Source organism: Pteropus alecto, unplaced genomic scaffold (genome assembly GCF_000325575.1).
Source record: "Pteropus alecto unplaced genomic scaffold, ASM32557v1 scaffold106, whole genome shotgun sequence".
Classification (NCBI taxonomy): Eukaryota; Metazoa; Chordata; class Mammalia; order Chiroptera; family Pteropodidae; genus Pteropus; species Pteropus alecto.
The window spans coordinates 8,881,097-8,905,232 of NW_006442103.1; the positions used below are offsets into that span (position 1 = coordinate 8,881,097).

General features: G+C 40.1%; 1 protein-coding gene across 1 annotated transcript in view; it reads right to left on the bottom strand.

Annotated features, from left to right (window-relative positions):
• The window catches only part of VAV3 (vav guanine nucleotide exchange factor 3), a 312,054-nt gene that overhangs the window by 2,102 nt on the left and 285,816 nt on the right, over nt 1-24,136 (bottom strand). The window contains exons 23-25 of the mRNA XM_006919579.3: nt 20,836-20,952; nt 20,186-20,273; nt 13,754-13,883 (exon numbers count right to left, since the gene is read on the bottom strand). Coding sequence (XP_006919641.1) covers nt 13,754-13,883; nt 20,186-20,273; nt 20,836-20,952 — 335 coding nt within the window. The remainder of the gene's footprint in view (nt 1-13,753; nt 13,884-20,185; nt 20,274-20,835; nt 20,953-24,136) is intronic.

A 24,136-nucleotide genomic window follows, 5' to 3' on the forward strand; every position in this document is an offset into this window, starting at 1 on the left:
TGGACTAAAACCATGTTAACAGTTTCCTCACTGAATGCCATCCCGTCACCAGGGCACCCCTCCGAGAGTGGGTGCTCCCCGTCATCGACTTAACCGTCAGGCCTTGCGCAGGTCTCTTAACTTCTCTAGGCCACATTTTTGTCCCCTAGAAAATAAAAGGTCCCTACTAGATGACCTCCAAGGTCCTTCTAATTCTAAATTGTTCCCATGATTCCCTTGGGACTTACAGTTTAATTTTTTTAAATCTGTAAGGAGACATTTTTATCTGGCCATTCTGTACTCCCCCTACATGTCAAGTAAACAACCCTTAAATTCTCTAGCTAATCACAGAAATCAAGACCAAAACGCCTGTGTGCAAACTGATGGGCACGGTCATCCTGTCAAGCGATATGCACTGAATTTGACTCTTATATTTGGAGACAAGTTGAGATTTTGGTTCTATTTATTTTCTTAATGGAAACACAGAAACACTGGCTTTTCTCAACTAAAATATCTGATCCTTAAGAAAACTAATGATTTTACAGAGTGCTTCATGCCCCCTTTTTATACTGTCGGCCCCTATCCCTCCCCAGCCTCTCCCCAAGAGATAAAATAGAAAATGTCTTGCTGAAAGATATAACACAGGCACGCACGTAAACCAGAGGAGTGAGATGTCATGACAAACAATGACTTCACGGGAGAGGAGAGTGCACGGTGAGAATGTGACTCCAGGGACTGTTTGTGAGGAGATGTATCTACATGAGAAGCCACACACAGAAGCCAAAATATTTTATTTGCAAACAGAAGCAAGTCGAAAAGACATATAAAAGCAGTAAAGCAGTACCTGACCAGAAAGGAGTAGAAGAAGGGGGAACAAAGCTGTAGCCTGGAGGGGTTACGAAAGAAAAGCCACAGAACAAAGAAGGGGCTTAGAGAGAGAAAGAAAAAGAGAGAAGCAAAAGGACATTTAGGTATTGGCAAAAAAACATCCCGACACAGCTATTTTGTCGTCTATAATCATAAGACAATTGTCACATCGAAGTTGCAAAATAAGCTTTGCTTTCACCCACTTCTCTCCTATGCCCCGTTTCTAAATGAAGAGCAGGCCAAGCTCTCACATTTTGATTCACACGAGTTCTGCACTTCAGAGCTGTCTCTGCCCCTTTGCAGGTGAGCACAGCGTACCCGCTCCATGGGGCTCCCTCTGAACCCCTTCCATCCAAGGGGGGCACAGAATTCCCACTTTGTTACATCAGTGGAAGGGGAGCCCATAAATCCGTAATGTAAATTACACTTAAATCAAAGTTGACATAAAGAAGTAGAATGAGAGCCCGTAGGGTGGTGTCAACGAAACACACAGAGCCCGTCGAAAATGTAAGAAAATCATTCATATGATTTGTTAGAACCCTCCCCGCCCCCAACAACCAAGCATGCGCGTGCTTATTTCTAGACATAAAACATAAATCATTCCAAATCTTATCATGTCTGGAAAAGAAAGTAAATATATTTCCCAAGTTAGATGCACTTGGGTGTTCAAAAGCTTTTCACTTGACTTTTAATACTAACAGCTAATATTTAGCAAAAAGTTCCAAAGCGTGAGATGCCATACTCAATGTTTTATATTCAGTATTTCATTTGTTAATCACAACAACTCAAAGAGAAAGGTACAAATACTATTTCCCCTTCACATTTGAGAGGAAGCTACTTTCCAGCCAGGGCCCAGGTGATGCAGGCCCCAGGCTCTCACCTGCGTGTCCGCGGCAGGTGCTTCCACAGCAGCCATAACATCTGCCCGCTGAGAGCACGGTGCCATTGCAAGGGAAAAGATGGCGCGGCTGCAAATTTTCTCCCAATATTTATGTTCCCATTCATCCGTGTAAGTGAGTATTTGGTTGGGCCATGTTTGCCCAGAAGCGAGACCACATTCCCAGTCTCCGTACAGGTTGGTGTGGCTATGTGACTAAGGACTCATCGCTGGGATATATACGCAAAAGTATCACGAGGCAGCTTCTGGTTCTGTTCCCGGCAAGGCAGGTGGGACACCCCTTTGCCCGCACCCTCCCCACCCCAATCATCCATTCACCCTCCTCCTTTTTTTTTTTTTTTTTCGGTTCTTTAATCTATCCTGCTGTCTGGAGCGTAAAAGCTACCATCGTGGTCCATGAGAAGGCAGGGCCCCCCGTAGGGATGGCAGAGCGTGAGCCTGAGGGAATCTGGGTTACCGAAGGTTTCACGGAACAGAGATGACCTGCCCTTCTCACAGCCCTGCACTGACTGACGGCTTTCGGGTTCTTATGGGAAAGAGAAAGAAATGTCTCTCTATGCCAACGGTTTGGCAGTTTCTGTTACTTGTACCTGGACCCAATCTAAACTGTAACAGAAAGCTTTCGATAATCAAGGATGAGGTGAAGGCAGGCTAAGCGAACTGGGAATAAGTTCATAGAATCTTCTAATATGATCTGCTTCTTTCGGGGTCACTGCTTGATTTGAGAGCCACAGACTTATTCCAAAGTTAATACTCTTGTCGGGAAGGGTCCTTGGGTTACCTGAGAACAGGAGACTTCTAGATGCCACCCAAGGAGGCTGCCCAGGGAATCAGGAGGGTTTAGATTTCCCTGCAACAATAACCTTGGAGCCCTCATACGCGCACCGATGTATTCTTGACACTTTTCTCATGGAGTCTCACATATATATTTTCTTTCAACCTACTCTGAAGTATATTTTTGTTGATAACCAAAGTTCTTTACCAATCCGCTGCACGTTCCACATCGCATTTTTTAATTTTAAAATGCAGTGGTACGTGCTAGTACAACTCATTTTACAATCTATCCAATTCATTGATTGCCATACGATACAACTGGTATCTTTTTCCATTTCCCTGAGATCATGATATACTCACTATTAGAGAGAGGAGAGGATGATGCCATCTCTAGTTTAATGAGGAAAATGCCACACACCTAACTCTATTATTGGCAGAAAATCTGGTGACAAGATTCTTATACCATGTCTGTGAGAAATTAAATCAGGACCCCTCATTTTACATGTTACTTCTGGCAAAGATTAGAATTTTCTCCTTGAACTGTCTTCTAAGCAGCCATCCTTGATTCTCTCCCTGGGACTATGTTACCCATCAAATAATAAAAAAAGACTATTTCTTCTTTTCTAATTTCTAATGAAGGTGATTTAATCGAAGAGTCTGAAATATATAGGAGTTAGGTTAGCTCTAGAAGGAAGAAATAAGAAATCAATGAAAGCACGATTACACGCAATTTAAACAACCTCAACAATAGGTAGACATATCAGATCAGATCGTCTCTCTAATCTTAAAATACTTAATGTTCCTGAGGTGATATGGGTAATGCCTCACCAAAGGACCTGAATCTGTTTCAAACACATGGTGCATGAGCTACTCTAAAAGCTTTATTTAACCCTAAAAAAGCCTTATAAACATTTGCATTCATGTCGAGTAGCTACCCTTAGAATCTTCTAGAATCTTATCTAAAGCATTATTATCTTAACTACATGGTAGTTATTTCCCCTTGGTTAGCCCTTGGCACCTCTGCTGGCTTCACTTTAAAGTGAACTTTCCCCCCAGTGAATGGAACAGATTCCCGGATGTGCCTTGGCCCCCAGACCTGAATTCTAGTCTGATTTCAAATGTTTTCATGACACTGCCGTGAGGTACAACCATTATCTCTGCTTTAACTTGTTTGAAACCACTCATCCAGAAAAGAAGCTTCCGCCCTGTAATCTAGCTCGACCTCTCACGTTTCTGAGTAACTCCCATGTTCTCTTTGCAAACCACCCCCGCAGATTCAGAGTTTGCTGCCTCCCAGTTGGTCTTCCTGGTTTTGACTTCCTTTCCTTTCCATGTGAAATGCTGCCTCTCAGCGTCTCCCTGTAAACACAGAGTCATTGCTCCTTTTCCTAAATTCTGAAGTCCAAATGCCTGACCTGAATTTCATGACGACTCATAATCTGGCCGTAACCTGCCTTTCTCACATCTTCCATCATTTTCTCAAATTCTCTTCCCTCAGGCCAGTTTCCTAACACGCGCTGAGGCTCCTGGCTTCGTTTTCGGCCCCAAACTTCTGCTCGCGCAGGAAGGCTGCTCCTTCACCTTTCCTCTGATGACCCTGACCTCCTCGTCGCCAAAGCTCCACTCGGGCCCCGTCTATGAACCTTCCCTGACCGATCCAGATGTGCATCCCTTCTCTCTGTCCCTTCTAGTCATCTGTCAGACACTTACATCATGGCCCTGGCTCTGCCGCTTATTGCGGCACGTGCTCCTGTGCTGTATGTCCAATTAGCCATTGATTCTGGGGAGCAGGCCCTGCTCTTATCCCACTTCCGCATCCTCGGTGAAGGACCGGGCCCAGTGCTCAGCTACTGAAGCTGCTGAATGGACAAGGAGCTCTGCAGGGTATTTAGTTTCACAAGCTCCTTAGGTCTGCTCCTCCCAGTCTCTTAGCTCATCTTTTGCTCACTTAACTGCTCGATGAGACTTCCAACAAAAGCCGGCCCAGCACATAGGAAGCACGTGAGGTATGCTCAGGTTTTATTCCCCAGGATCCCTGGGAGCCACAGTCTGTCTATCAATATTATTCTTATACTAACTGTAGCTTTTTCTGAGATGCGTAACAGCTATTAAATACTATCAGTCTCATGGCATTCACCATACGTATGCCTGAGGGCTCTTCCTGGGAGTAAAAGGTTAACCAGTTTCTCCTGCTGCCCAGTGTACAGCTCTCGGCCAAACATTTGAAAGACAGGTAGGGATGCTTCCTATTTTCCTACACATTGTGGCGTGACTTATTGCTGCCATTCTTCCTATATGTCAGTTGTCACTGCCTTTGGGTCCTTAATTCTCTCGAGCTGGCAACATAGCATTGAAATGCCTGCACCTACGGAGACAAGAGAATCATATAACATGTTTCCCTAAGAAAATATGGATTTAAGTCTAAATGTCAGAAGAAGGTTCTTGATCAAAATATTTTGCAGGATGGTTTAACCTGTAAAATATGCTGACATCCAGACTGAGAATACATCCACTTATTTCTACGCACGTTTCTTCATCCAACTCCTACTATACCAAGACACCGTAACGTAAGATTACGTTAGCATCACCCAGGATGGCACTAAAGCAGCCAGACGATGGTGACACTCAAATGGGAATGTTGAGGGGATTATGACCTCTTGGCCCTTTCTCTTCTCGGCCTAAAACTCACTTCACCACCTAACATCTCACTGTAGACTGTCACCTGCTAGTACGTCACATGATTTGGGGAATCTTCTTGAGAGAAAGGGCTCTTATTCATATCTGTACCCACTGAGACAATATTACATCAGCGTTGAGATCTTTTCGTTGAAATGATCAATTGCAAACTACATGCTTTAGTTAAGGGCCTAACTTTCCTCCTCAAACACTTTTTTTTCCCCAAACGTTTTTAATTCCTATCAGCACAGACAAAGGAGAACCTTGCTCAGAGAGACCATCATATTCAGACGGGTCTGTTTGTTTTTTCACATGTATGACGTCTGGCATGCCATCAGGCTGACATTCATAGAACATTAACAAATGAGTGGCGCATAGTTTATTGACTTAATATTTCTCATTAGGAACTAGTAAGAATGCAGTCAAATATTTCCAAGTTAAACAAAACCCGAAGTACTAACATTCTCTAATTGAAAGAGAAGTTATCTGTTACATAAATAAATTGGGAATAGAGGCTATCAGCATAGCCATAAGCAACTGATTGGCAAATCATTAGTGAATATTATTCAGTTCTGAGACTTGACCGCGTGGAGGCACAGAACACAGAAGTATGTCAATTAAAAAAACAAAACAAAACAGTGCTTACAATAGAATAGAAAAGTACAAGTAAATTGATATCCAATGCCTACACTTTTGTTGTCAAGGCTGATTAAGCACTGCCTTAAAGTAATAAGCTCGGCCTTGATCAGGCTACTCATGTTTATGAGCAAATGAAAATCTATTCAGTTTTCGGTAACGTTCAAAATTTGTACACAGTAGAGGCCAAGCTCAGTCGACACTCTTCCTTAGGTACTGGTTATCAAATCACAGCATATTTTTGAACTGCCACTTAATTTTCCATTACACGTATAAATGAACATCGCCCTGAGCATTTGCTAATTATTCTTTGGGAAAGACATTACCTCACGCTCAGCGTTAAGTTGTAACAGCCACGTGTGCTCACACTCATTTATGTAATAATAAGCTGTCAGTAAAAATATCAGGGGACTGGACCAATGGTACTACCATCAGTACAGTGACTCTTGTGCGTTGGCTGACTGGCAGTGGTCTAGAGGTTTTCTGGAAGAACAACGATCCTATGTGGGACATCTGACGAGCCAACCAGGAGACTCTTTTTACCAAAACTATCCACAGATAGCCTAGCAGCAGAGAACACGCTGAGAATTTTATGAATGTTTAATTTAGATCTGTGATCCTTAACCTGGTTTTATGGGACAGCTTAGGTGTGTCTTCTTCAACTCTCGGGAACACCCACAGGCATAGTATTCAATATCTGCTCTCCCATCTCCCTCAGTGAAACAAAATGAATATTAGTGTTTATTGTATGTTTTATATATTGTCACTGGAAAAAACGAAGAATAATTCAGATTGGTTTCATTTAATTGAATGTTGACATCTGGTAAGTGGACAAATCTTTAATCTCAAATTCAAAGACATAACAAGAAAAACTTAAATCTAGAATTATTGGGAAAAATGAACAGCTGCTTTGTATTCAGTGCTGCACAGTATAAACATATAATGTCATCAGCGAGAAAAAATTGAGGATAAGGCCTTTCCTATTAATATGGAAAATTAGGTGACTTGACATTTCCAGAAATTTCAGATTATTTATAGGCATCCAGTTTATTGATTCTAAATTCTTACTCTTTGACTATAATTGGCAGACATTTATTAAATAACTATAAATGTGCAAAGCACTGTGCTAAGGAGCTACAGGAGATATGACAGCATCTGATGTCAAAGGAGCTTACACATTAATGAAGAGAAAGACACAGAAATGATATAGAGATATGGAAATAATTCATTTTGCATCGAGAATGCTATGACTAGACTTTAGGCTCCATGTGAGCCCCTCCCTGTGAAAAAAGAAAAAAACATCCAATCTTCCCGTCGCTCAGGCCAAAAACCTCGGAGTCACTCTTTCTTCTCTCTGTTCTGTCTCACCTCTGCTGAGTCGGAGCGCCCTGGTGCATCACCTTCAAAACACGTCATCTCTGTGGCTACCCATCGGTCCAAGCCGCCACCGTCGCTCACCTGGTTTGCTCTATGAGCCTTTAACGGGTCCTCACGGTTCTACTTTGTCCCTTCTTTCTCATGGTCTTTTTCTCTTTTTTTTTTTTTGACAGAGACACCCAAAATAATCCTACTAAAACTTTAGGTCAGACCAAGTCTCTCCTTTGCTTAAGTCCCTCCGAGGCTTCCCACTTCTTCCAGAGTGAGAGACTAAGTCCTGTCAGGCCCCCCTGGCCCGGCCTCCCGTACCTCTCCGACCTCACCCCTGCAGCTCCTCCTCGTCCCCCTTCTACCCCGGCCACACTGCACTGTCGTACACGTTCCTTCCTTTCCGCTGGCTGTTCCCACTCTCGTCTCCTTCAGTCGCTGCCTTCACAGTGCGGCCACCCTGATGCCCCACATCAGAGTCATGGAAACACACCACTAGTGCCATGCCGTAGAGAAAACAGGGTTTCTGGAGGGGCACAGGGGGTAGTGTCGATATACAAGCAGAGATGCAGGCAGAGTGTACGCCATCCCCCACACTCCCCTTGTCCCTTGCTTAGGTTGGGCACGAATGGTCTGCACACACCGTGGTCAAAGTCCCAGCAGCCTGCCCGGCAGTGGGCTCTCAACATAGACCTGTTGGATAAATGAATGTGGGACCTGTGGAGGAGGTTACTAGTGAAGATGTCACAACTAGAGAAGAGACAAGGAAAGGGGTTCTTGGATTCATCCGAGTATGCAGAACTGTGTTTTCTGAAGAGGGAGGATAAAGAGGGGAAAGTCACTGGGGAAGACTGAGCTTTGGATAGAGAAAAATCTGAACCAGCAAATCAGGCAAACTGAACTTTTTGTGCCCAGGTCTAACAAATTTGAGTGCATCCATAGGAGGGTGGCCAGAATGGTGATGGAGATCCTTCTTGGAAACTTTCTGGCTCGATGTGTTTTTCTCTGAGTGCATTTCACTGAAGGAAAGCTACAATCCATCAGAAACACTTCACTTTATTAAGGTAATGTTTTCCCTGTAACTCTTATCCATTGGCTGCCTGTCTGCCCTAATAATGCAAAGTCCTCTAATAACGCCAAGTTGTAAAGGGTGAAAAAAGAATTAAAATAAGTATGGAAAATTTTTAAATTAATGCTAAGATGGCAGTGAGTGGAATGGTGGTCCCCCCCCCTCCAAAATAAGTCCACTCAGAAACTGAAGATGTGACCTTATTTGGAAAGAAGGTCTTAGCAGACGTAAGAATCCCAAGATGAGATCACCCAGTAGTAAGGGAGGCTCTAAAGGCAATGACAAGTGTCTGTATGAGAGAAGAAAAAGGGAGATGACACACAGAGGAGAAGGTGACGTGAAGACCAGGCAGAGATCGGAGCAATACGTCTATTAGATGAGGGACGCTGAGGACTGCCGGCCCATCTAGAAGCTGGAGGAATGGAATGGACTCTCCCTCAGCACTTCCAGAAGGAGCCACCCCCGCCAACACCTGGATCTCAGACGTCCAGGCCTCCAGAACGAGAGAGTAAATTTCTATCGTTCTAAGCCACCTGGTTTGTGGTAATTTTTATGGCAGCCCTAGGAAACTAATATGATGAAATTAAAACAAATATTTAAGTTACCAGGATAAAATTAGATCAACTCGAACCCAAATGCCAAATGACTAAGGAAAGAGATGACAAAAGACTGAGGATGAGATCAGGAAATAAGCGTAGATGAATATGGGTTTTGAATTACAAGGGCAAGAAGGTAAAAGCTAAATTAAGTGGATGTCTGAGGAGTTTGTATGAAGGGGATATTAAATATTATCCACTTTTATACTGTAATAAAACTAATAAGTAGTGGTAAAACATAACAGGATGTTTCAGGAATTGTCAGGAATAAGAAAGCTATGTTGTTACACTGAGTTAAATAAATAGGAATTATACAAACCCTCTAAGTCCAAGTTCTAAAACACCAGTTAAAATGAAACGTAAGTAATGGGGATATCCGTGGGGAAGAACTGATCACTCCAGGAAGAGCAGCCCAGGCACTGGCTCTGGCTTCTACATTTTCCTGCGAGGTCATTTCTACAGTCCCAATAGTCTGAGAAGCCTTTGTCGATTTTCAGAGTATTACTATGATATTTGTCAGCGCACCGAAAGGAGCATGCTGACCAGATTTCGTTTCAAGCCCACCCATCTTTCCACGCTTTTTCAAATATCGACTCCATGTCGCACTTAAACACCTGCTTTGTCCACCATGCACCCTAGGTTCTGACTTTGCTTATTTAGACCTTCCGGAGCTCCTGTTTCATGAAAGGCAGTGTGTGAAGCGCAATTTGAGAATAAGAAGCAAAGGACGATGGTTCGTAGGGCTTCTGGGAACGATACGCCAAAAGAATAATTAAACCTATACAGAAATCATACTATGTCCTATGTAAAGCATGAAATGAAGTGTTAATGATTCATAAGACTCTATCTTCATGGTGCCAACTGCCTACTGAACCATTGAGTATGCGAAGGTACCTAAAATTTTGTGCAAAACCGAATGTATTACCTTCTCTCTAAACCTGCTGCACCTCTTCTGTTTCCTGGTTAGTCAGTGGTTTCACCATCTGGCAAATACTTGCGTATCGCACTTGCATTGCTTCTACCCCAATTCCTTTATCCAATCAATCTGACCTCCAGAATATATCCAGATCCGCCCACTGTCCTGCTCCATGGTCACTACTCAACTTTTGTCCAAACCACCATCACGCCTCCCACGGACATCTTTACTACATTCCTAACTCATCTCTTTGTGTCCATGCCTCCCTCCAAGCCGCTCTTCACAGAGTAGCCCGCGATCCATTAAAAACAATGTAAATCGGTTCACCTCACTTTCTGCTTACACAGCTTTACTTTATTTCCATCGCATACATTAGAATCCACTCACTGTGCTCCGAGCACACTGACCTCCTTCCGATTCCTTAAACACATAAAGTTCCTCAGGTTTAAAGTTCTCACGAGCTCCTTCTTCGCAGTGAAGTTTCCCTGCTCTCCGCGCCCCGCCCACCCCTGCCCCGCCCTACCCACCCACTAGATGTTTTACGTTTCACCAAAATGTCCTTCCCGGACCTATCAGTTAAATCCGCCCTCTGGTCACACCCTTTCATCCGTGCTCCTGCTTCACAAGACTTACTACGGTGTGTAATTATTGATGAAGTTATTTGTTTTATGTTTGCTCTTGTCTACCAGGTTGCCTGTCTTATTCACTATTAAAACTCTCGCATCTGGCATAGGGCCTGGCACATGGCAAATGTTAAAAAAATATTTGTTGAATAAAAAAAAAATGAATGAATACATAAGCAGATATAAAGAGGCCACAGGTAAGGAACTTTCGAATATGACCTCCTCAGCGCTCTACATACCCCCAAATCAGTACGCCCAGCTCCCCCTGCACCCCGAAGTGAGAAAGAAGGAGGCTGCCGTTCTCTCCTAATTCTGTTAGACGTATTTAGCTAATGGGATCATCTCCAAATTTCCAAACTTTTAATCTCGACGTAATTCAGACTTTTAAAGAAGTAGCAAGAATAATACAAAAAGTTCCTGTATACTTTTAAACTCCTCAAATGATAACGTTTTACTATTTTGCTTTATCGATTTCTGTGTATTTCCTGAAGCATTTTAGAACACGTTGCAGACATAATGCCCTGTATCTCTAAACACTTCAGCGTGTAATTCCTAAAAACAAAGGCACTTTTTTCTTTTATAGTCACAGTACAATCATCAAAAGCAAAAAATACTACTACTTAGTCTAGAAACTTATTCGAAACTTGTTAATTGTCTCATGCGTGTCCTTTAGAGCAAAAATATATATATATTTTTTCTGCCAGGTTTCGATCCAGGATCACATGCTGCATCTTGTCCTGTCTCCCAGGTCTCTCATCTAATCTGAAACACTTCCTGAGTCTTTGTCTTTTGTGACATTGACACTTTTGAAGAGCACAAGCCAATGATTTTGTAGAATGTCCTTCAATGTGGTTTGTCTGATGTCTCCTCACAATGACTCAGATTATGCACCTGAGGAACAGGAACACGACCACAGTGGTGGTGAGAGCTCAGGGAACCACATCAGGATGCGCACGAAGGCTACTTGTCCCGTTACTGACGATGCCGACTGTGATCACTCGGTCACGCTGCTTCTCTCTCTCCTTTTGTAATTAAGACGTTCTTGTGAGAAGATACCTTGAGATTATCTAAATATAATAATGATCAACTTTTTTCTTTTAATTAGCTAAGTCTAGTCTGTGGTCCTACAATTCTCCATAAATAAGAACTTGGGAAAATGTCTGAGGTCTGTTTATGGGTCATGAAAGAGCTAACTGCGTGACTTTTCCTAGTGTTACTGGCCTATTAACATTCTACTTACTTTCCTTCCTTCTCTCACGAATACTAAGATGCTATGTGTAAAAGAATATATAATAGCTAATCTCATTCCTCCTTCATCAGATGAGAAAACCGAGGCCCAGACAAGTGACTTGCCTAAGGTCAGACGGCTACTCAGCAGCAAACCTGAAAATAATCATCAAATGCTTATCACAGAGCAAGAAAGGCAAAAAGTCAATTCAGTGCCCTTCAAGCACGAGCCCACAGGTGCACCTGAAGCAGCACCTGAAGCAGTCTCAGGTGAGTCTGCTGTGCCATTTTGGGAAAGGAAGGTGATTCTACACGGGGGCCACAGACTCACAGGGCATCTTCCACGGAGTCACTGCACAGTTTCCAGGGAGGCACAGCACTTACCGCTGTGCCCGAGTCTTCCTCTGCTCGCTCCTCGCTCCTTTTCCTCCCTCTTGAAAACACTCCTACGACCATTCCCAAGGCGAAAATAAAGTCTCACGGCTCGCCAGAGGACCCTCTTCTTCTCTCGTGCAGGGCTCGGTCTCCCTGCCCCCGACTCGGGACCTGGGGGAAATCTGCCCTGTCCTGCCTCGGTGGTGGTGAAAGCTAAGTGGCTGAAGTGGCAGAGTCGGTAGCAGCTGCCTCCCGGGCAGTGCTGGCTCGTGCCGCACTGCACTAAATGCTTTACATGGGACACCTCGTTCCATCTCAGTGGTCCAGCCCACACCCGCTGTAGTTTCCATTTATAAAATACCCACTGTCATACAAAATACCTAATTTTTACAAAATCAGCAGCAAATAAGAAAACGTTGGGAGAGAGCCACAAAGGGACCGAGGATTTCGACCCTGTCACAGGGTAGTGACCGAGGGGTCTTGGAGGGCAGACCTTGTGCCACTGCTGCTGACTGGAGTGCTCACTCCCTCCCCTCTTTCCTGTCACTTAATGGTGATAACTTCTCCAATCGCCATATATAAAAACACGAAACTCCTCAACCTACACGAGAATCTAACATAATTGGGTAACACTGGACCAAAAAATAGAAAAATAACTTTTAATAAGTGTTTAGTTTCGACATGGAGTATGCTCTGACGACTTTCACTGCTTAAGCTTAGTCATTTATCACTGATCCTGTGAAGAGAACAGCTATTAAGTTATTCAAATTAAAAAAAAAAAAAAAACAGTTGATGTGACAAATATCTTGTATATTTACTTATACAAAGTGTAAGAAATTTTACCGATGTTTGAGCCCTGAACTATATCTGTCTCCCTCTCAGTTTCTGCTTTTAAGGGGGGAAAAGCTGAGGTTACATAACACTGATGTAGATTCTTTTTGAAATGCCACTAGATATTCCAATTTTGCTTAGGCTAAGGATGCTAAGAGTAATAAAATTGTATTCATTTCTCCTCCAAAACATTTTTTTTAAATGATATCAAAATAAGAGAATAAAATCACACTTTATTCACAACATCTTTCATCATGATGTTCTCTTTACCGGCTGTATCTACCTTTAGGAAGATTACATGACATTAAAAGGTGATGAGAAAAAAGCTTTTGACTTGAACTCTCACTCAAACTGTATCAGGCTTTTGGTTTGTGTGCAAATCTTTGATGAATAATTGTGGCACAGTGCTCATTCTGAAAGAAAGTGGCTAAAGTATAACGCTTATAGAAATATTGATGTCAGAGGAAACATGATTTAGTCATTTAAAAACTCCAAAAGTAATCACTGAATTAGAACCATAAGCAGACTTGGGACAGTAGGCTTGATGGGAGAGCTGTCCACCAGCCTTACCTAAATACTGTTACTCAAATAGCATAATGACCACAGACATGCGTAAGTTAAAAAGAGTTTGCTAATACAGAAGTCAGCGAAAATTTCAACACTTACATATAAACAGACCCTTTACATTTCTGATGAATTTCTGAATGTAAACACGATTTTCGATTTGGCACAAAGAATCATATCTCGACATAGTCATAAACCTGTTGGTCCATCTGATCCTGCTTAGCTGGAAAAATTCCTTGCTAAATGCATTAGCCTATTAATTGGTTATATTTCGAAATTTGGAATAAAGATGTTTAGTAGTATTGTGCCGCTGACGCTTAAGTGACCGCAAGTTGCATTCTAAATGATGATACTCACAGCTGTTGCCTGTTCTGCTACCCCTCTGTCCAGCTGCGTGTTCTGGCTCCTTGTATGGAAACTGCAGAGTTGTATCAAGGGTTCTGAACCCTTCCTTAAGAGAATGATGCTTGTAATACTCCACAAGTTCCTTTAGGAAAAAAAGAATGAAAGATTACTTCTGATGAAAATAGCTCTACTCTCAAACACATGAACTCCCTGACATAAGTTTATACGTATAAGGGTGATTGATTCAATGCTAAAACTTCCATATGTATATGGAAAAATAATAATTGTTCCCTGCTGTGTAGATGTACATACCTAGTAATTGTGCTTGTTACTAACATCCTGTTAGTCTTTAGTCAGATGTGGTAAGTGAAAAGAAACCATTCTAAACCTGGATTTCAGAACGGTAATTATTGTTCTAATGTATGAAATACTTGCCTTTCTAAACAAAAATAAAGGGAACAGCTGTTTGCTGAATATATAGCAATTTCTAGTTTCCTGCATTTTCTTTCAGCATCGCAGAGAAACACACTTGAATCTAAACATACTTTTCCATGGGAAACCAGAGCTGATAAACCACAAATGCTACTTGACATTGTTTCTGGCTTACGAAGACGTGTCAGTGCCCATCCTACAGCTCTGCATGACCTCTGGTGCTTTCAGAGGTCAAGTCATAGTGCTTTCTAATTTTCTCTAATACCTAATCGACCTTCATTACATCCAAGCCCAATACAATAACCTCTCACTACCTTTCATACTAAAATTTCAGGAAATTTCTTTTGAGATGTTGGTTTCATAGATTTTGCACAAATCTAAATCCCTCTACTTTAAACAGAAATTAAATAATAATTCGAAATAAAAAAAAATGTGTATTATCATGAGGTGAGTACTGTAGATATAACGTTGCTCACAAATACCTGAAATTAAAATAAAAGCAAAATCATTTTTAACCTAATTATAGCACTACTGTTTAAAAACAGTATAAAACCAATTCTTCTAAAAAAAAAAATCACACTGATATCAACTTAATACCTTCATTCGATAGTTATGTTTAAAGTCCCCAAACACAAATCAGCTGGGCCGAAAATCACCCGAGTGAAGAAAAAGAGATTCTTCAATGATTTATTCATCATTTATGACTGAACTGAGATGAGCTGTGGAATGCACTGTGCGGGGAGTTCCAGGGGTCACCAAGATTATGAAGATAAGGCCCTTCCCTCCAGGAGAGTGAGGGGTTTCCAGAGAGTTCGAAGACAAGACAGAATTTCCTTTTGTGAGTCCCGTGGGCAGGATAAGGGAAGATTTCACGACGGAGATAGCTTATAGCGTGGCTTATAATTTCAAAAGCCAGGAAGGAGGAAAGGATTATTTTAAGTCGAGCAGTCAGGCTGGGAAGAGGCATAAGATGAGGAAGAACACATTCGCAGACTAACAGTAGCATGGCTGGGCTGAAGCACTGGGTAAAGCAAATGGAGATTTTTCAGCTCCTACATCAGTAAAACGGGGGTAACAAACCATTTCACGGTAATGCGTAAAGTACCAGGTACTTGTGAATATTGTTAACAGCTACCACTATCTCACCTATCAGGGGTTTTGCATAGTTTCTCATCATCTTCACACAAGAAACAAGAGAGAGGCCTTGTCTCCATTGATGCTCAAGTCTCAGTGAGGTTAATCAGTTTGTGCAAAGACTAATACGGCCGGAATCTGTCTCCAGAGTGTGCTCTTAACGACGCTATTTGCAAACAGTCCCCGGCAGCCACAAGCACCCAGAAAGGGAGGCGAAGGGCAAAGAGCATCTGCCAAGCGTCCATGATGCACCAGGCACTCGGTTTGCTTAGACCTGAGATGCTAGAATTTATACAAGTTATACCCATAACTTTAAAATATACATATATATATATATATATTTTTTTCCTTCCTTGGATCCAGATTACAGGGATCCTTGACAAAGCAAAGGAATTTGGAATCTGACCAACTTGGAAAAAAAGAGACAAAATACCCGATAAAAGTTTATGTCCTCAAAATGGCTTCAATGATCAGAATATGGCATTTGTCTTATCCTGATTTTTAGCATGGTTTCAAAGGCAAGATCTGGAATTATATTCTAGAGACCAATAGTACTATTTCATTTTTTTTTTAAATAAAAGGCAAAATTTTGTAATGTCTCTGAGAGAACTGTACACGTATATATTGTGTTGCTAATGGAAATGATACCAGAGAATTGTCCTTCTAGACATATTATTTAAACTGGGAAAAATGTGCTCTTTTCTTTAGCAAAAATACAAAAATAAACCCAAAAGTTATTAGAAGCTAATAACTTTGACCTTCAATGTAATTTTATTATAGGTTATACAGATTTTTTTATGTATTATATTATGAATCAGTATGAATTAAAGTTTATGTGAAGTTGGCTAGAAACCCTAGAATTATCATACTGGAAAGGACTTGGGGATCATTTGCTACCTTACCCACCTCTAAATTTTATGGAAGAAAAAAATGACTTTTCCAAGGCCTGGGGTCATGTGAATTAGTAAGGTGCAAAGAATACTTCCTGAACACTTCACTAAGCGTGGAAGACACTTTAGTTCCATTTTTACAGTTTTATGAGAGTACATCGACCTACACGTTTCTAACCAGACAGAATTAAATAGTGTCACTATGGATCTTTTCCAATTTATACTTTTCTGTATTTTAGTCTAATTCGCCCCTGCTTTAGCAGTCATTGACCTTCAGGTACTACAAGGGAATAAGGAGCCGCTAAACAAAAGAAACGCTAAGCTTTCCTTATCTCTCGCTGACACAGGAGTGTCAACATTTCAAGTCTCTCTAAAAAATAATGAGTGAGAGCCGGTCGTTCCAATTACCAAGGAAACAGGCAATGGAGATGATTTATAAACAGCATTTGGACATAGATTGTCTGGCATACATGAAAATTAGAACAAAATTAATGCCTTATAATCTGGATACAGAAATTCATTTAGAATTTGAATTTAATGACTAAGACAAAAAAAAAAAAAGATTTTGATTAACCAAGCTACTGAAACCCAAGGGAAAAAACGGTTAGCTCACAACCGCCTAATGCTAATCTTCTCGTGGAGAAACTGGCTAATTTAAAACCAGTTCTGGAGTTTGGTTGTGTTTTACAGCCTTTTCAAATTAAAACATAATTCCAGGCACTAATGATTTTCATAGGTAGAGGAATGTAACCTCAGCACCAACAGATGGGAGAGATACCTAAACTATTACAAAGAAACAACTCAAAACCACAGACCCTAGTTACTTACAATGAGAATTGTGTTATTGGACACCAACATGATAAAAGGGGACTCCCTGAAGTTGTGTGATGCTGGTTTAGTGAAATCTTGCATGGCCAGAGTAAAGGCAACAGTGCCTGTCAACCCTCTCCCTCCTTCCCAAGGGGCTGGCACTGACGGGAGCCACCCCTTCTCCACGGCCCTTCCCAGTTTAGGTTCAAAGGACAGCACTATTGTGAGGTTCTGGGTGCAGATGAATGTTTTAATTTAAAAGCATTTTCAGAACAGTGGAGTCTTTTATAGGTTCAAAGGACAGCACTATTGTGAGGTGCAGATGAATGTTATAATTTAAAAGCATTTTCAGAACAGTGGAGTCTTTTCTGCAAAAACAGTAATTTCACACAGTCAGGACTCGACCTAAATTTGTTCAACAAATAAACAGAAACAAAGAGCAAGGGCAGCTCCAACCAGTTCGACGACCTCTTCAGCATTTTTTACAGTCATTTGCTAAAACTGACAAAAGTAGTTATCTAAGACTGAGATTTTTCAATTCCTCGTCTTTCTTCCTTTTTACAATTATAGTCATGAGTCCCTTACTGACCCGGGATACATCCTGCAAAATGCATCCTTCGGCGATTTCGTCATGCTAACGCTGAGGGGCCTCGATGAGCAAAACCACACGAGATTAAACCACACACGAGAAAGAGAGGCAATCGAGAGACTCGGTATGAATGAGGCTGCTGCCAGCATAACGTGGCATATCGTTAAGCAGCAAACAGTTTTTAAGTAGAAAGAGCACACTCTAAAATAACAATAAAAAGTATAGCACAAACCTGTACCATAGTTGTTTACGGTCACTATCAAGTATTATGTACTGTGCATAACTGTATGTGCTATACTTCTACGCGACTGGCAGTGCAGCTGGTTTGTTTACACCAGCATCACCACCAACACGTGAGGAATGCGTTCCACTACATTGGGATGGCTACAAGGTCACTAGGTGATAGAAAATTTTCAGCTCCATTTTAATTTTATGGGACCACTGTTGTGCACGTGGTCTGTCACTGATCGAAATGTGGTTTTCCAGTATGACTGTATATCCTTCTGTTAATGTTCTATAGTTTCATTGTAGTTTTGCTATTAATTCTTAATTCCTTCCCTTTAACCTACTGTGATATGTGCTTCTTTATAAAAGAGCCCCAGATATGCAGGAACAAATATGTATGTGTCTCTAGCAGTGGGACTTCTGATATTTTACACACACGTCTTAGGGTAGCTTATTTTTGCTCTGTGACAAGTACTTTTAATTTCATTTCCAAACTATTACTGCAGAAACTTTTACTGCTGTCTGATACCAATTATTTGAATTCTGGACCTCTGTTGCTTTTCGTGCAGATAATAACTCAAGGGTCTATGTCCACTAACCCAGGTCACATGGTAACACCGGCTTTTCATACCTAACTTCAGCGGCTGAAGACCTTTCTTGAGCTGACCCCAGGTGACACAAAAGCTGAATTGATTGGCCCTTTCCAGGGACGACTCCTTTCATCCTCTTTGTCTCCTGTGATGGGAGTTCCTTTTGTTACTCTCAAAGGCTGGCAATCATCTTGGCCCTTTGGCCTTTTTTTAAGCCTCGTATTAGCTATAACACCGTGGTGCAGGCTCATTACCATCCACGGAAGTTCTGGGGGTGCACACTCAAGCTGGTGTGTCTTGCAGTGATGAGGAGCCCCCCTTGCATGCTTTTATCATGCCTCAGCCGGAGCTGTCATTCATTATTTCTGCTTCCACTTGCTACCTGCCTCTTAGGTTTTCATTTTAGAAATAACCTCCTCGGGCCCAGTTTTCTGTGTGCACAGCCTGTTCTTTCCAACAGAACATAAGCCACTCCCAGCAGGGAAGACGCCTGGGTCGTGGTTATCAGTCTGACAGGCTTTACATTTTCCAGGACATGATCTTGCTGCCCATCCTTAGCTTTTTGGATTGGGAATGGGGTATCTCTGTCCGAAGAGGTCTTCTTCCTTTTCTTTCAACTCCAGATGCTTCAATGTCTTTAAAACACCGATTCCTGTCTTGAAGCAGTTCTAAATTTTTAGAAGGCTTTCAAGCTGGTCCATTTTGTAAAGCTCTCTTACACTCAGCTTTAACTTTAATGTTAACATCTGCAAAGTACTTTAAGATGTTTTCCGGAAGGATGCAGTATGTATTATTTGATTGATAGTTTAGTCAATGAATGGCCCTTCCCCATTGTTACTCAAAGTACTTAGGGGAGCGCCACAATTGCATCTTACGTTCTATATCCAAATTCTTCATTACGTCAAGAAACTCTCAAACTTGCGAAGCAGACTTGAGACCACTTTTAAGGAAGTATGAACATTTTACTATCAGCAATGCACATATAATGACATCTCTACGTTGTTTATATGATATAGGTGTAATATTCTTATTCACTAATAAAATTGTTATAATGTTTTTAATTGTAGAAATTATTAAAATAATCTTTGTTCATTCGAAGCAACTTGGTAACAATATGTTATTTCAATTTACAAAGTTCCTGTGAAATATTAATTGTTATATGGTAAAAATGTTACCCTTAATTGTTATATGGTAAAAATGTTATTCCTATGAAGGAGTAATTGTTATATGGTAATTAATGTTTAATCGTCTAAGATGATGGAGAACCATAGCATAGATAAAGTAGCAGAAAGTACTAGAATTTTCTCCATTTGACATAATATTGCATTTTGTATTAAAGAAACCTAAATGTGAGAAGTATTTTACCAATTACCACTCTTTATGTTATAATTTAAAACACCTTCCTCTGCTTGAAGGAGGAGACAGAGGCAGAGGATGGAAGACGAGGGAAGAGAAGCATATTAAACATTTGCTGTGTTTCATCAAACACTAGGCGAAACTCACAAATTACTCAAAGTTGATTGTATTTGAATTTGTCTATTACTCTGGGTCATAAATTGTGTAGACTCTGAAATACCTAAAACCTGCGAATTTAGATTATAAAACAATTGGGATTCTTAAAATTAGAATTTCCAGGATCTACTGAAAAATTATATGATTATCTTTAAACATCTTTTTAGTGAATAAAATTTCCAAGAAAGTATAGAATTAAACTGACCTATCTCATAAGAGAAAACTAAGAACCACAGATTGAAAAGAACTAATCAATGCTTACCATTAAACTTTTAAATTTTCTATTTTCTGCAATGTGAAAAAAACCATCTCTTGTTAAAATCTTGATGTGCTTTGCTTCATTATTGTACCTGTGGGCAATGAATAACTTATGAATATAAATGTGTTTTTAATCAGTAGAAATCAATAATTACCAGAGGGCATGCCCCAATAACATTATAGGAATTAATTCTGAAGACAAAATATATACCTATGCCAATACATTGGTGACAGCTAATTAACAAAATATATTTACTAGATTGGTTGAAGATACAACCAATACTTGAAGTGAGAAGGGGGGATTACATATAACCAATCATTATGTTCAATTTGTTTAGTAAGTTTCGTTGGAGAATATAGGAAGACAAAATGAAACAAAATCTAGTAATTTAGAATTTACTAAAAACATACACACATCAAGTCACCAAAATACAATGTTATGAAAGAAATCTAATATGCCAATTAGCAGCCTATAACACTTAATACTGTTTTTCTAACAGATATTTTCAAGTATTAATGAACTGTCTAGATAGACGCAATATTCCTACTGTAATTAGAACCTTGATTTTCGACTTCAGTGTTATACATGTCAGATGGTCTATGCAATTATGAAAACAGGAAATCTATTTCTGTAGAAGTACTTGTCCTACTTACTTAATGCTAATTGCATATTCTCCCGACTCTTTGGTCCGGTGCCTCACAAGGTAAGTACTGTTTACCCTATTAATAAGCTCAGTCTCTGCCTGCAATCTTTCCATTGCTCCAGCATACCTGTAAGAAACAAGGACACAGAAAATATGGGTAATGTACCTGGAAGAGAACAGAGGCTAAAAATAAGTATCTGTCAGGATTTTAATTTAGTGGCACATCTGAGCTGTTTTTACTTCTATACCAACACATTACGTTGCTTCCAAAAAGAAAAGTCCTTTAATGCTTCCAGATACAAATCCTCTACAAAGCTAACAACAGTAAAGTGAACAATGCCTAATACACAGTAATCACCCAGAAAACATTTATCAAATAAATAAATGGGACAAAGAGAGAACCTAGTAGGTACTGGGTAAAAAAGACAGTTGCAGGGAGTTTGGGGACAAAAGTTATAGGCAGTATAGGGAAGAAGTGCCTAAGACACATACAAATACACACACACACACACACACACACACACACACACAACCTAATTTAAATTATTTTTTATTTTTTGGATATAAGGTTAATTCTAATAGTCTGCAAATTTGATAACCAATTTTCTTAAGCAATTAGTAGTAGTGAGTAAAAGATATTTTTCAAAACCAGAATTCAGCTCTTCCTAAACTATGTTGGCCTTAAATATACTCAAATTCAATAATAATAATAATAACGCTACTACTAATACTAATAATGAAAGGTCCGAATTCAATGTAAAATATTCGTTAGTGACCCTTTGAATCACATACAGGCTTAACATTTACTGGCAAATATGTCAGAGAATTTGGGCAATAAAAGTTAAAAATTTTACGTTTAGATTAGAACTCTTTCAAAGATATTCACGAATTAATATTCTAGAAAGTTTTATGATTCACATATAGACATATGTAGCTCAGTGTACATACCCACCTCTAACCTCCATTAAATATTTATTTAAAATATAAGATAAGCAAAGTTAGGCCTGGTTAGTACTTGGATGGGAGACCACCTAGGAAGACCAGGTGCTGTAGGCGTAAAAAATAAAAAATAAGGGATTGCAAGCTGACAAGGTCCTTGCAATCTGTGAGGTCAGCCAAGGGTCGCCTAAATAAATAAATAAATGAAAATAAACAAACATAAAAATAAAAATTAAAAAGTAAAATAAAATACATGTGGTAAACAGTCAACAAGTTTGTTGAAGGAGAACATGTGAGGTTTCCACCAAGACAGAACAGCTAAGGGCATTTTATGCAGACGGTATGTTGGGTTATAACCCATGAACTATTAGTATCGAGTATGATCTGACTCACACCATCCTGCTCAATCTTATGTCTCACAACCCCCTCCTTCACTAGTCTCCAGCCTTCTTTCAGGTCTAAGAATTCATCGCACCTCTTTTGTTCTTAGAGTCTCCTCACAGACTGTATTCTCTGAAAAACACTATCAACACACATTCCTACTCATCATTAAGGTTTGCAGAGAGGTCTTCTCTGGCCATCCCATCTCAAGAATGTTGTCCTGTATCTCTCACTGGCCACTTTATCATTCTTATCACAGTATCTCTATTTTCCTTCATGGCATTTACCTCAATTAGTACATATTATATGCGTTTTTTAGTTGAAGTGACACGGGAAGATAATTTAAAAAAGTCAACTCATACCATAACAGTATTGAAAAAGCAGCATTATCCCATCTTATCGGCATTCTACCCCAAGTCCCATTTCAGTAATTTTACTTATTTTTTTATTTCTCCTTGTATATTTTTAAATAACATGACTAAATTACGATTTCATAATTTATGAATTTTAGATATTAGGATGGAAAATAATTTCTTCTCCACTTATGCTCATTCCTTCATAGTGCTGTTCCTCACTCTTCCTTCTGTAACCTCTACGGAGCTGAGCCATCATCTGGCCCAGTTTTGTCATGTTGTCATATTCAAAGAACATCTAACATCCAAAAACTAATTGCTCAAGGTTGTCTTTGCCCAAGCTTCTTCGATATTCTCCAAGAGAATTATAAACCCCTCAATAATATTTCTGTCAATACCATGTACTATACCTGCTCATTGTTCAACACTATGTACTGTACCTGCTCATTCATTCCTCCTGAGCCCTCCGCCCTCTCGGTCTAATCAATACTACTTGCTCTCTAAACCTGCTGAATCGCTCTAGTCCTGGGACTTCCCTTTGCTCCTGGATTCTGTATTTCCCTCCTTCTTGGTTTACAAGCTCATCCTTCAGTTTCTTGTAAATGAATACACGAGATGGAATACTTGGAAGCCCTCATATCTATGAAAATACCTTTATTTTACTTATTTAATTCTTGTAAGAATACAATTTTTAATTCCGCGGAAACTAAGACCTCAAATTTGTCTTGAACCAGGTAAAAATGTCGCAAAGATGCCCAGTTCTATCACAAATGTGCTATGCTCTCTTCAGCAAGCTCAGCGCTGAAGCCTGGGGAGCGGGGAGGGGTGTCAGAGAAAGCAGATGATGACTAGAGAAGGCGGATGTGACTGCTGAGGGAGAGCAAAAGGGCTGATGAGAAGAATCCTATACTTTGGACAATGAATTCCTGCAGGAACCTGGCATTTTCCATGCTATGGTTATTTAATGGAGAATAATCAGAATATTTTAAAAATATCAGACAACTCAGGTGTTCTCTATACTTACAAACTTAACTAGTACTACAGACTCACAGAATATCTCATTTATATACATATCCTGATACCTCATTTGTATGCATATACTTCGGTATCAAGAAAACAAAAATAGATGCAGTCATTTTTAGAGGAGCCAAAACAAAAATTCAGGGGAACAGATATAAAGCAAATATGTACATAAGTAAATATGCCCACATATTTTACTTGACCGTGTGGTATAGCAATGTACAGACTGCATAACTTGGAATCCTGTCTCTAACTCACTAGATGCATGGCCTTAACCTTTGTTTCCTCATGTGTAAAAAGAATAAGATCAACCTTCCTTTCAGAGATGTTAGAAAATAAAAATCAAATAAAATATGTAAAATACTAAGCACATAGTAAATACTCAGTGTATATTAATCACATGATGATCATAAATATTCTGGATCCTACATAGAGTTTTTCCAGTTGAAGATATCGCTGTCCCTTTAAACTCATTATGTCTAAAAAGTAATAATCACCATCCATTTTGCTTCCTGTTTCCATTAACAGTAACACTGGCTTCCATGGGGTAAGTGAGCTCCATGTAGACCCAAAACAGGATGTGAATACATCTTGCTCCTCCCATATTACATGTTATAA